This window comes from Lepisosteus oculatus, chromosome 3 (assembly GCF_040954835.1).
Source record: "Lepisosteus oculatus isolate fLepOcu1 chromosome 3, fLepOcu1.hap2, whole genome shotgun sequence".
Lineage (NCBI taxonomy): Eukaryota > Metazoa > Chordata > Actinopteri > Semionotiformes > Lepisosteidae > Lepisosteus > Lepisosteus oculatus.
Window position 1 is genome coordinate 42895087 of NC_090698.1, and position 13783 is coordinate 42908869.

At 37.5% G+C, this 13783-nt stretch overlaps 2 protein-coding genes across 2 annotated transcripts; both read left to right on the forward strand.

The window, feature by feature from the left end:
• The first annotated feature begins 1283 nt into the window (after window positions 1–1283).
• LOC102698466 (cholesterol 25-hydroxylase-like protein 2) lies at window positions 1284–3656 on the forward strand. Its single transcript, XM_015364418.2, has one exon. It carries the CDS (start codon window positions 1365–1367, stop codon window positions 2271–2273), a length of 909 nt encoding a protein of 302 aa, XP_015219904.1. The 5' UTR covers window positions 1284–1364; the 3' UTR covers window positions 2274–3656.
• A 6675-nt stretch (window positions 3657–10331) lies between these two features.
• On the forward strand, window positions 10332–12183 carry LOC102698265 (cholesterol 25-hydroxylase-like protein 2). The gene has a single exon (XM_006626767.3). It carries the CDS (start codon window positions 10398–10400, stop codon window positions 11304–11306), a length of 909 nt encoding a protein of 302 aa, XP_006626830.1. The 5' UTR covers window positions 10332–10397; the 3' UTR covers window positions 11307–12183.
• The last annotated feature ends 1600 nt before the right edge of the window (window positions 12184–13783 follow it).

Consider the following 13783-nt stretch of genomic DNA (forward strand, 5'->3'; position numbering starts at 1 on the left):
ACCTACACACAAGTTGCCAACACTCCACAATAATACATAAGCAAAGAAATGATATTTCTCAAATATGCCACAATATTTTGATGAACCATAACCTAAAAATGCAATAATGTAGTACAATGTGAAATAAAGAAAATGTATGTAAGAAACACATTACACAACTATACAACAGAATCAGTTGTTAACAAGAGTTTATTTTTCCTGAGGTTCCTTTCTTTTAAGGTTTGGATTCAGATACAAGCAGCTCAAATATCAGTAGTGTTCATCAGAGAGGATAAAGTGTAGCCTTGTCTTGACTGTGATCTGTGTTGCTTTTTTGTCCTTCAATTCTGCTGAGAACTTAAGTCATTGCTAAGGATAAAGACAGCCCACATGAATTTCTTCAGTTTGGCATTTTTGTGTTTCTAATGTTCTTTGAGAAAAGTATCTGCAATTCTTTTCAGTTACACTCTATTAGAAGTCTTAGGTCTTGAGTACAAAAGATGGTCTTACTAGGACTATTCTATCCTACTGCATATAGCTCAAATTTCAATTCAGGTTAACTGAATCCCTCAGAATTAAACCAACAACCTTTTATGAAAACTAATGCTTCCTGATATAAATCCTGAATATTATCCCTTAGAATCCACTTGTGTTTTCAGGTCCTTGGCTAGCCTCTGGTCCTGAAATTGTCCACTGGTTTGGCTTGGCTTAGCATTTTAAGCACTTCTATTAACAGTCTCCATAGACTCATGTGATCCTGATTAAAGGTTTAATGTTTCTAACCTGTCTTTCTTAGTACATTAGTTTCTAACCTTAGTACATTCTGAGTTACAGATTCACAGTACTAAACCAGATTGAATATTTCACAAAAGTAGTAATAAAAATAAAGTAGTTTAACTGATATTTTAAAATTTGTGTTGTCCCTTGGCAATGCTACAGTATATGTTCATTAGAATTATTCACATGTTTTAGTTTATATTTAAGTTTCAAATTCCTACTAATGTTTCACATTTTGAAAAGATGCACTAGAAAACTTGACTTCTCTCTTCTATGCACTCATTAGCAGAAGCACAATTCTTAAAAGTTAACAGCAACACTGCAATATGAACAAACGCACCACTTGAAACCTGGGGAACCAGTAATGCACCACAAACCACCATTTGAAAACAGTTTAATAAGTACACATGATGCAACAAAATTGAGCAAAGTTAACTCATTTCAGTGAAGAAAGATGTTGCAGGAACCACAAAGTGTATAAAATGAGAGGATTTCCCAAATAGTCAGCAGACAGAAAGAAACCTGGAAGAGCGACTCTAAACTAAGAAAGAAAATATAGAAGTCATACACCTCTGAAGACAAATTAATTTCTCAAAATATCAAACAAAATGGCAAGCTTGTGTCCTATTACATTATTAGGTCCATATCTTGACTATATGACTGAGCAAAAGATAGTTGGGTTCATACCAGAAGAATCTTTACTTCAGCCTCTGTGGACTTACCTTCGGACAAACCACCAGGAGGTGTTAAGATCTCCTCTCTTTCCTGTGATCATTTCAGTGTCCACATACTTTATGGCTTGCCTCCTCTACATGACCCTGGATAGTCTCTCACTGGTGGTTCCAGGGATTAACAGTTACAGGATTCACCCTGACCAGCCAGTAAAGCTGCAGAGCATCCTGAAGGCGATCTGGCTCACTGTTTACAATCACGTGGTTTTTGTCTTTCCTGCAGCTGCTGCCCAGTGGTACTGGAGGCCACCTCTGCCATTGGAAGAAAAGGCACCGACAGTGCTGGAGTTCACCATGGGAATTCTGGGTTGCACACTACTCTTTGATTTCCAATATTACTTCTGGCACATGATTCACCACAAGATCCAATGGCTTTACGTGACATTCCATGCCATCCACCATGAATACTTTCAACCTTTCTGCTGGGTTACCCAGTACATGTCTGCTTGGGAGCTGGTCAGTGTTGGCTTCTGGACGACCATTGACCCCATAATTCTCCAGTGCCATATCCTCACAGGCTACGCCTTCATGGTGTTCAACATCTGGATCTCAGTGGATGATCACAGTGGTTACGACTTCCCCTGGTCTCTGCATAACTGGATCCCGTTTGGACTGTGGGGAGGCTCTGTGAAGCATGACACCCACCATCAGAAACCAATGACAAATTTCGAGCCCTTCTTCTCTCACTGGGACTGGCTGTGTGGCACCCATTCTGACCACAGCTGCTCACCAGCCATGGCAGACAAGAAGAGCACATTTTCCCAACCTTGCCATTCTAGCAATTGAAAATGGGAGAAATCAAACTGCACACCTATTTTGATTCCTTCAGAGGTAACCTTGTAACATACCTGAAACGCATTTTTTATCATAAGTATATGTACTGTACAACAACATTACTAAAAGCCTGGTTTACAAATACTAAGAACACAATAAATTAAGTCTGTTTTTTATAGGTGCTGTTTATATTTTTTTCTACAACTGTAATACGAATGATACCATTACTTCAATATAAAATATGTAATGTAATCTATATGAGGACAACAGTACAGCAACACTTCTTGTGTTGTATGACGAACAACATAATTCAGGAATAATGTGCAAGTAACTCTCGAATCCGTGCATCTTCCCACTTTCTTTATTAGCAGCATTGGAAGAGGCATTCTGTATTTGCAATGTTCAGTTTTTGACAGGTGAATTTTCTTAAAATTGTTATGCAACAAGCACAGCAAAATCCAGTCCCGGAGTCCAGCTTTATGGATGTTTTTGTAATTAGCAATTGAAAAGCTATGAAAACTGCTGCTTTCACTTCTTATCCAAACAATAAGCGCAATTAAGATAATTTTCTTTGGAGGATCATGTTTTCTGTATCTTAAGTCTTTGATGTCATTTGAGTACGGTAAAATGTGCACAAAAACTTATACTGTACATCTTATGCATTTTTATATAAAAACAGTAACCTAAGAGAGGAGGCCATCTAGTCTCTTGGAAGCTGGTAGCTAACCGATCTGAAAATCTAATCCAGCTATTTATTAAAAGATTAATTTATTATGTATTAAAAGAAGCAAAACAAAATGGCTGGGTAACTTGTTCCATACTCCCACAACCCTTTGTTTAAAGATGGGCCTCCTACTCTCAGTTTTAACTGCAATTCCATGTAGTTCACACTTGTGTCCTCTTGTTCCATGTTTCACTATTGTATCATTGTGTTGATTATGTCAATGCCTATGAGGATATTGAATAATTGAATCAGATCTCTTTAGTCTTCTCTGTTAAAGACTAAATAAAGTTCTTTGAGCAGTGCAAGATGTTTCTAAACACAGGTAATGCATCTAAAATGGAAGAATGTGTTCTTCTCTAGAACAAATGCAGTGCTGTTTTTGTAATGAATTGACCAAACCTGCACACTGTTTTGCTAATGTGGTCTTACTAGTGCATTGAACAATTTTAACATCCATTGATTAAAATTCTACATTTTAACTTCATTTCTTAACATTGTGCTAACCTTTTTATTGCTTTTCTGCATTGTGTAGATTGGAAGATGATGCCTTTTTTTTTATAAGTAGCCCATTCAGGCTCAGAGTTTCCCATTTTGTATCTATAGATTTAGCTGATTACATCTTATACCCTGCACTTGTTTACAATAAACATCTTCCACATGTTTGCACTGTCCTGCATATAATACGAATCATTTTTAAATTTAATTTGCTGCTTTTACAGTGTGTTTTTGATTCCAGAATTGACTTTTGAATTTTACTAATTACAATATACAAGAATCTAGAGCATGAATAAAACTGAGGAAGAATAGTCCTAGTACAGATCTCTATGGTATTGCATTATTTACATCACACCAATCAGAGCCTTAATCTGTCTCTATTTTCTCTCCATTAACCAGTTATCACTCAAACACTTGCATTTTCCTTAATTCCACCTGCAATTTGATATTTTTGGAGTTTAAAAATCAAAATCAATTTCAATCTTACAGTTTCCTACAGATTCAACACACAAAGCATTAAGCATTTCCTCATCTTGCCTGACATTAGTTTTTACTAAACAGCTCTTACCAGTTGGCCAACTGACGATGAGACACAGGTGGGAAAGCCACTTTACCACACTCTCCCACAATGATTTTGGTTTCCTTGTGTCAGCGCCAAATTGATGACCTTTCAGGCAACACGAATGAGGACATTTCTGAAAATCTGAAACTCAGAATTGGTACATATTTGATACTAATTACAAATGCCATTCAAATGTTAAAAAAATAATTTAAAATATCTTCTGATAGAGAAGTGATGAAAACCACAAGTCACGGTGGTTCCCCCCATTACCAGAAATGGGAATCATTGTCAAGAGCACACTCCTCTTGCTAGGCCCTTTGCATTTTTCTTCACAAATCTGACCTGTGTAGATTCTGACAGATTTTTAGTAAACTACTGCAATGCACAGCACCCACTGGAGAAACATCATAAATCCTTAAAACATCCTCACAGCTGTAAGTTACATTACCAGCTTATCAGAGAACTGTAAGTCTAAAGTATGTAACTTGCTGAATTTCTCGTGAAAAAAAACACAGAGAACCAATTTGTCACTTGTCGGGAGAAGCATTTTTTATGCCAATGCTATGTTGAAGGCTGAACTAAGTCATCTGAGGGGGACTCACCAGCAGTGGAGCTAAGTCCTGTTCAGAGACGAAGAAGAAGATTAACATGACTGCAGCAGGCTAAATGTTGTGTATAACAAACCAACTGACATGGGGACCAATTGTGATGGCCTCGACTGGAGTGATAGGATACTACAGAACCCTGCTTGCAGTTACTAATTGCAACCTGACAACACAAGGCTACATATCGATCAGCTCCTGAGACCTCATTCACTACTCTTCCTGTGGGCTCATCATCACTTGGAAACAATCCAGCATGTCAACACACATACACATGCTGCTTGAGCAACAGCAGCTTCCTTGCAAGATACGAATGTGACAGTTATGCCATGGATGCCCTACTTCTCATACTTGAGGTGCCGTGTGGCTTCTAGGGCTCAAAGTCCAGGGAACTTTGCACTTGCCTGTCCAGGCTTTATGGGAGGAATGAGACAGAATCTATAACCAGCTGAAAAAAGCATCACATCTTGTATTGCTTCCAGTGGTGGCCATACACATTGCTAGCCTGTGACTTTCGAAGTAGAGCACCTGTTTTTTTTAAGCCTGTTGATCACAAATGTTAATCATGTCATATCCATTCAATAAAATATCAGTGCATCTACAGCAAAAAATAAGTTGTCATTTTCCTGTTAATAAGTTCTTTGTGAATTTGTTGAAAAAAGGATGATACGTTACTATGGTGGTTGGTTTACATTCTCCTAGGGTGAGAAGAACTGTCCACAGGCTAACGTTTCACATTGTGAAAGAACTTAGGAAAGTCTAACTGCTGTTGTTTCTTAACCATGTGGGCTTAAGTTCCTTTGTTTCAAAACCAGATATTGTTGCATGGTGAGTGAATACATTCAAACAGTACACGTACACATATACAGTACTATATGTGTACAAGTTATAAAAAAGATTCTGAGGAGGCTGATTTACAGTGTATAAGAATAAAAAATGAAAAAGAATATGTTTTTATGTGAGGAACAGGAGCAGGTGATTCTGTTTTAGAATACAGTCAAATATTTGGCGAACAAGCAACATCAGGCCAGTAAATTGATTGAGAAAGGCATTATGCCCCCACTCTTTTATACTCATTTTATTCTCCTAGGTCATTGCACGTTTATATAATATATAAATATTATATAGTAGAAAGACAGCCAAAGACCTGGAGGATGCAGTGATGTCTATTTTTATATCTTCACCAATCTGAAAATCATGAAACTACTGAAATCCATACACAATTGCACAAGCCCAGATCAAACATGGACCTTCTGATTGCTTTACAAGTTATTGGGATCCAATAAAAGTCCTAAGTGTGTCTCAGGGTGGCACCAGGATTTCCCAAACAGTGGCACACAGCTGGCTGAGCTGTGCAGTGGGTAGGGTGGGAATTGTCTGTGTTTGTACAGTATTGCAGTACTGTCAGTGTAGGATGTGTCTCCTAGGGTTGGTGCAGAAACTCTGTGCTCCCTGTGTCGTGTTAAAAATTGAATGCTGCAGGAGACATTATAATGATAGAAACTGTACACACAATGTGGGTCTTTCATCAGCTCCAACAGGGAAGACAATAGACATCAGCCCGTAACATTTTAAATCAACTGAAATAAACACCGAAGAATGGACCATTCTGAAGTGTTACCTGAGCAGAGATAAAGTGCAAACAAAAGACACCACAATGTGGCTGCAGAAAAAACACAGGCAAGCTGTGGTGGAGATACTGTATTGTATGTGGCTTGTACAGAGCTGCCTAACATTTGTACACAATTTCACCGCAGCTTTCTGAGCAAACCAGATGTCCACTACATTTCAAAAGTGACAGCAAAATTGTGTTTGCAGATACTTTCAGAAAAAAAAGAAGAATGCAAAACTTTTTAATTGCATACTTACATTATAACTACATATTATTCGATAATGCCTGTGATCATTTTGCATGTAGTCCAAATTTTTTTACCCTGTGTCAGCAGCAGTATCTTTGTTCTTGCAGGACACTGTGTCTTCTGGTTTTTGTTCTTTGAAAATTATTTTTAAGTTTGTTTGCATTTCTTAAACAACAGAATGTAGAATTGGTTACATGATTTAATTATTGTACAATTTTCCATAACCTCCACCTCCATCCGTTAATTCCTTCCTTACTACAAAACATTTTTGAAGTATTGAAATCTGTGACCTTGGATGAGTATCCCTGCATTTACTACTCAGTCAGAAAAACAACATTAACAAGGTTGTTTTCAACTTTCAGCAATCAAAGTGAAAATTAAATTAGCAGTATGCAGTACAGAGAAGAGGAGGTCTTTTCTGAAAATTAATAGCAGAAAGGATAATAACAACCAAATAATGAAGATGACCCCAAAAGCCTCCTCATCTCAGTAATTCTTTTTTATGTTCTTTTTCTGCTTTGTACTTGAACTTGAACTTGAACTTTATTGCCATACGTAACCGGTACTGGTAGAATGGAATTCTTACTTACAGAAAGTCTCTCGATTGTAAAACAAGTGTAAAAAACAAAACAAAGTGCAAACAGTGCATCAAGACAATGTACAAACAAACAATCGACAATGTGCAAGTAAACATGTAGACAGTTTGAATGTAAACAATACAGACGTGTAAACAATGACTGGAGATGTGCAATAGATAGGAAATCATAAAGAGGTAGATGGTGATGGTGTAGGTGTGGTCCAAGGGGGATGGCTAAATGTGTTCGCCAGTCTCACTGCTTGTGGATAGAAGCTATTGAAGAATCTAGTGGTAAGTGTCCGTATGCTCTTATATCTCTTGCCTGAGGGCAGTGGGGTGAAGAGCTCATGCCCGGGGTGGTGAGTGTCCTCTGTGATAGAATTCTACCACGGCAGCGGTCCTCATAGAGCTGTTTAATCTCGGTGAGACCGCAGCTGATGATCTTCTGGGCCATATTGACCATTCTCTGCAGTGCCTTTCTTTCTCGCGAAGAGGTGTTGCCATACCACACGGTGATCCCGTTGGTGAGGACGCTCTCGATAGTGCAGCGGTAGAAGTTCACCAACACATGTATTGGCATCCCCCATCGCTTGAGGCACCTCAAGAAATAAAGGCGCTGCTGAGCCTTCTTCATGATAGAGTCAGTGTTCACAGTCCAGGTTAGATCTTTAGAGATGTGAATTCCCAAAAACCTAAAGCTGGTGACTGTTTCCACTTCCGTTCCATCAATACTGAGTGGGCTGTGAGTGTGTGGCCTGTGTCTCCGAAAGTCCACTATTAGCTCTTTCGTTTTCTTTATGTTCAAGTCCAGGTTATTGCTATGACACCACCTAAGCAGCTGTACAACTTCAACTGTTTCAGATTCTTAACTCTCCCTCAATTAAGGGAATAAATTAAGCTACAGCTGACCAAAAATGAAAAATAGCTCTTCTGGATGTGTCAAAAATGTTTTTGCTGTTCTTTCATCCCCGTATATATTTCACCCCTATAATATATCCTCCTTTTGCCATTTTCACAAACCTACAGTAAATCGCAACATATTGTAAAGATTAAAAATGATGTTGTGTCAACCCAAAGTGTGTAAGGCCAGTCTTTTTTTCTCAGCAAAACCGTTAATTCTTTTGAGCATTTGTAACAAGATGATGGAACACAGCCACAGTGTATTACTACAACCCTTCAGACCACATTGGTAAACCTTCAATTTGAAGGTCGCTCCTTAAGATATGTAAAATGCTTTATTCACAAAACATACTGTTTTCCAAGCGTACTGTATATAGTTAAATATAATTTAAAATAATAATATTGTTCTTTGTCTAATATTACTTTGGACTACCTTGAAGCATCCGGTCGCTGTAAACCATTATTTATTAGAAGGGTTCACAAAATAAACGTTTGGGGAAAGACAAATGAAGAACAAACATTACATTTCAAATATGTAATTACTTATGTACAATAGGTGGCATGAAGTAAACCAAAAAAACAACCAGCAGCTCTCAGAAAGCCCCTTAATCTTTGTTGTGTCAGCCTGGAGCCAGGGCAAGAGAACCCTAAATGGGTTTTCATTCAACAAAGGGTACATAACCAAGTACATTTTAGAGACATCAATTAACCTTTTGGCTGCTCCAAAAAACCCAGAAAGAACATGGAAACTCCACACATAAAATGCTCCAGTTCAGAAAGAAAACCAGTACCTAAAAGCTGTATGGCAACAGTGGTAAGAACATAGAGTAATATTGTTTTAATTTTATGGGAAATTTCAAAATACATTCTCTTACATTATGGGACATTTTGGACAATGAAGCTGTTTTTATATATTTTAATAAAATACTGACTACATTTGATTTCTGTATATATAATTGTGTTATGTACATAAAACATACCTTTACTGTACCTGCAATATTAGCTCAATGACCACAACCTGGAATAGGTAGAAGCAGTTAGCAAATGGATAGATTGATGGATTAGCTCAATAGCAACCAACAGGGTACTTTTTTGGCAATGGTAAGCTCAGTGACTGCATAAAAATAGTTTGGTTACAGAAGTGCAATAAAATAATTGATGTATATTTCTGCATCAACACATTGGGTACACATTTGTGAAGGTTTGCTCAACAAACAATAAGAACTTCTTAACTGCTTGCTTGCATTTGTTATGCTTATACATTATCATGGGATGCTAGATAAAGATTATACTTCCAATAGAGAGGATGCCAGTCCATCACAGTGCACACACAGACAGACACACACTAGGGTCAATTTTCTAAGCCAATGAAACCAATTTTCTAATTAAATCAGTACAATTTTGGACTGCAGGAGGAAACCCATATGGAAACAGGCATACAAACTCCATGCAGATAACATCCCAGGAATTGAACACAGGGCTCAAGCACTACAAGGATGCAATGCTAACCACTGTTCCACTCTGCTGTCTTACTTAAAAAACATTAGTGCATGATTTACTACATGGCAATCTTGACTGAAATTTCTACTATTTAATACCAAAGATGGGCACATACTGTATCTCCTTCTTCATCTCTCAGCTAAAGAAACCCCTCCTTACTCTGGCTTTCCACTTCTGCTTTCCAGAGATTCACACTGTGTGCTTTGTCACAACCAGAATTACAGGGACATCTTCTGTTCTGCCTCCATGGCTTTCTCTCATTAATTCATGCTCCTTTCGACCTCTCGCTGGTCTCTGCCTGGTCCATCCTTTCCTTTCTCCTTTCTTCTCTTACTAATCACGACTAATCATGTTGACTGTATAAAAGTTAATCTTGGTTAGTTATACGTAAATGCACAAGTTTTGTTTGGAACAGTTAAGACATTACAGAGTAATAAAAACATGTTAACTTATGTCTAAAATGCAATTAAAGTTGACCACATTTACTGTACAAAGTAGAGTTCTCTCACAACAATGTCATATTCATATTTGGATTGAAACCTTTGATATCAAATCTTCACCTTGACAATTGATGTGAGTAATGCAAGCTTGAAAACAGCTGAGAGCCTTGTTGAGCCTATCTTATTATGCTACTTATTACTGTGTTAATAAAATGAATTATTCCATGCCTTACAAATACTTATGTTTGAGTCCAAATTGTCAGTGGTGTAGCTCAGCCAGTGCCATTGGCCTCATTCCCAACAGAAATAAAAGAATTTAAAATAAGCTTTCGCTTTCACTCAAGGAGGTGGTGCCTAGGAGCATATAAAAGATGAAGTGAAGGAGTAAACCACTTGAATTGAATCCTGACTTGGAACTACTATTGCTTCATATAAAACAAACGTTTAAAAGTTAGGTTTCTATCATTATATTTGAAAATGACATGCAACAAACTACAGACAATTTATTGTGGCACCTTTCACGCCTTTCATGTGGAAAATGTCTCTTTCGACCTCCCTGAAGAGTCTCTACTGCAGCCGTTCTGGAACTACTTACGCAGTAATTATCAAGACACCTTGCGATCACCTCTCTTTCCTATTGTCCTCTCTGTATCTAACTACTTCTTGTCAGTGGCTCTCTACACGTTTCTGGATGTCTTGGCCCCAAGGTGGAATTGCATTAACAAGTACAAGATCCACCCAGAGAAGTCAGTTTCCTGGAACAATATATGGACAACCCTGGGCGTCACCACATACAACCACCTGGTCTACATCTTTCCTGCAGCAGTGGGTCAGTGGTATTGGAGACCCTCAACACCCCTGCCCAAAGATGCACCTGGTCTAGCTGAGTTTGTGTTTGGCATCATAGGCTGCACTATCCTCTTTGACTTTCAGTTCTACCTGTGGCATCTCCTGCACCACAAAATAGGATGGCTTTACAGAACCTTTCATGCCATCCACCACCAGTACTATGAGCCATTCAGCCTTGTCACTCAGTATCTGTCAGCCTGGGAGCTTTTTTGCGTAGGATTCTGGACCACAGTGGATCCTCTCATCCTCCAGTGTCACTGTCTCACCACTTGGGGATTTATGGTCTTCAACATCTGGATCTCCACAGATGACCACTGTGGCTATGACTTTCCTTGGTCCCTTCATAACCTGATTCCCTTTGGGCTTTGGGGAGGGTCGATCAAGCATGATGCTCATCACCAGCAGCCTCACACCAACTTTGCTCCTTTCTTCTCCCACTGGGATTGGCTGGGAGGTACAAGTTCAGCCCACTGCCATTCAGCTGCTCTGAAGGACAGGTCAACAAAAAGAAAGCGACAGTTACAGACTTCTAACTGAACACGTACTTTGTGTAAGTGACAGGGAGAACTCAACGACGGTGTGTTATGTAGGTGGAAATAAAACTTCCTTTAATTAGGAAAATCATAATAATGAATAGTGCCTCTTTCAGACAACTTAGCTATTTTAACTGGCAATAAAATATGCTCAGCTAAATTACATAAATGTCTTCTGGTAGCTGCAAATATAATAGCTTTTAAAGTTCTTTCAAGGTTTATTTATTGACACTCCAAGAAAACAGTTCAGTATGTTCTATTCAGTCTTATAACCAACTGGTCTTCAGTCTTGGCAGAGATTTCATAACCTGGTCTGAGAGTGTGAACTAAGGATGCATTTACTTAACTTTAAGTACAATATTAATTTCGGTAATCCATGCTACCAGTTGATGATTACATTAAATGTTATTTTAATACACTGACATATATATTAGGTTTCATTAAGGTCTGATGAATTTCTTAATTAATTATTAATAACATACAGTCAACCTTTTCTGTGTAACCACAGTCTAAAACAAAATGCTGCCTCACCTTTTAATTTAGATGTAAATCTGATTTTATAGTATCAATTCTAAGACCTACTCCTTAAAAACTGAAACTATAATTTGAATATTTCATAAATTAATATAATTATTTAAAACATTACTGCAGAGTTAATATTTCAAATGTTTTCAGTAACAGTATGTGCCGTATATCTTGGTGGTTTTTAAAGCTTGCAAATTCACAGGCAGGTTAATTACAATTCTGAAATGAAATCAAGAGATGTTTCCTTTCAGAAGGAAAGCTGTACTGTATTGGTTGGTTGGTGTTGTAAGAAAGAATCTGAATTTAATTTAAATGACACTGATGAAAGAAATTAAAAATCTCTGCCTAAGTTCAAACTTTGAGTCTAGTGTCTCTTTCTGGGGAGACAATACCTTAAAATAAAGTCATAACAGGGTGTTAATTTTCTTGTACAATTTCTTGTACATCATATACAGTATAATATGAAGCATTTAAGTCACACAAAAAAATAAAACAAGCAGTTAGATATAATTTTAGCCATGAACAATGATTTAATTTTCTAATGGCTACTAACAAACTCTGTGGCTCTCCAATACCAGGACCAGGTGTGAGTATACATTATCTTCTTTGGACCATGACTCCCCTGCTACAAGGTTCTTAAGAAGTATAATGATAACATTTGTTACAGTATATAGGGATAAAAGATTTGCCTTTTTTCTGGCTTTGAAGAATTTGCATTTTGGTCAGGCTTCCTGGCATTTAACACTAAAAAAGTGTTTTTTCAAAAGTATTCATAACATAAAGATATCAGCCAGAGGTATAACTGGTCCAGCTGGTTTTGTTTTGTAGCCATTATGACAGTGGTCCTTATATACAAACTGCATTTCTTAACCTACAGTATTAATTAGTGACCTCCCTGCAATTGCAGGAATAAGCCTGCAGTCCTGCCTACATTATTACATTCTTTGTGTTGTTTCTGTTGGCAGTTCCAGAGGCTCTGCAGGTAGAATTCTGCAGTTTGATGAAAAGGGAATAATACATATTTCACAATGAGAGCAAAACAGGAAGCAGAAACAAAACAGAACTCTCAATAATTACAGCTTGGTTCCTGTAGTGCTAACTATGGTTTTAAATGAATATCAATGGAAAAAGTACTTGTGCCTCAGCCTGCCAGTTTTTATGAATACTTTATTTTGTAACATAGCACATTACCACTCTAATTTAATATTTAACTGAGCTGTAGTGGTCAGCTTCAACATAAATGATTGAATCCAATCTGCACTAATAGAAAACAGAGGAAATGGTGTTTCAGCTACACAAAGCACAGGAAAAGACTCTCACAGTTACATTTCAATCTAAGTGAAGGCAGGCTGTGATCTGTGTCCAAATTGTTATGAACATATTCAGATGGACTATAGTGAATTATGAAAGTCTCTGTTGGTTGTTAGTCCCCATGGCTCCTGGGACATATTGCCAACTAAACATTTTGTGTCTCAATATGCAGTGATTGTGCCAGCATTAATTAATCATTATTCTTTTATGCATAAGCAGTGTGGGACACATCCATGAATGAAGAGGTATTTAATTTGCACGCTGGGTTCCGATTCCAGACATTTCTATGAGAAGAAAAACACTTATTTTCAGCTGTACAAGAACAAAAGAAAGCATTCCACTCGCAATCTGGAGCAATTCAGGGAAAGCCTTTCCAAAACACATTTCAGCAGAGCTGAAAAAGAAAAAGCTGCCTTTGGAAGTACGGTCCACCCTTCTCCACTTTTTAGTTCAAAGCTTAAAGCAAAGATTCTTCAGGGAAAAAAATTAAATATAAAGGAGCTTTATTTTTTGCCAATACTTCACCATTCGTCTTAAAGGTATCATTCGCTTACATAATGGTTGCTGCAATAATGCTATAATAGTGTATGTCTCAAATGTATAATTAAACAATTTGGTAACATACAATAAGTTAAAATATGTTCT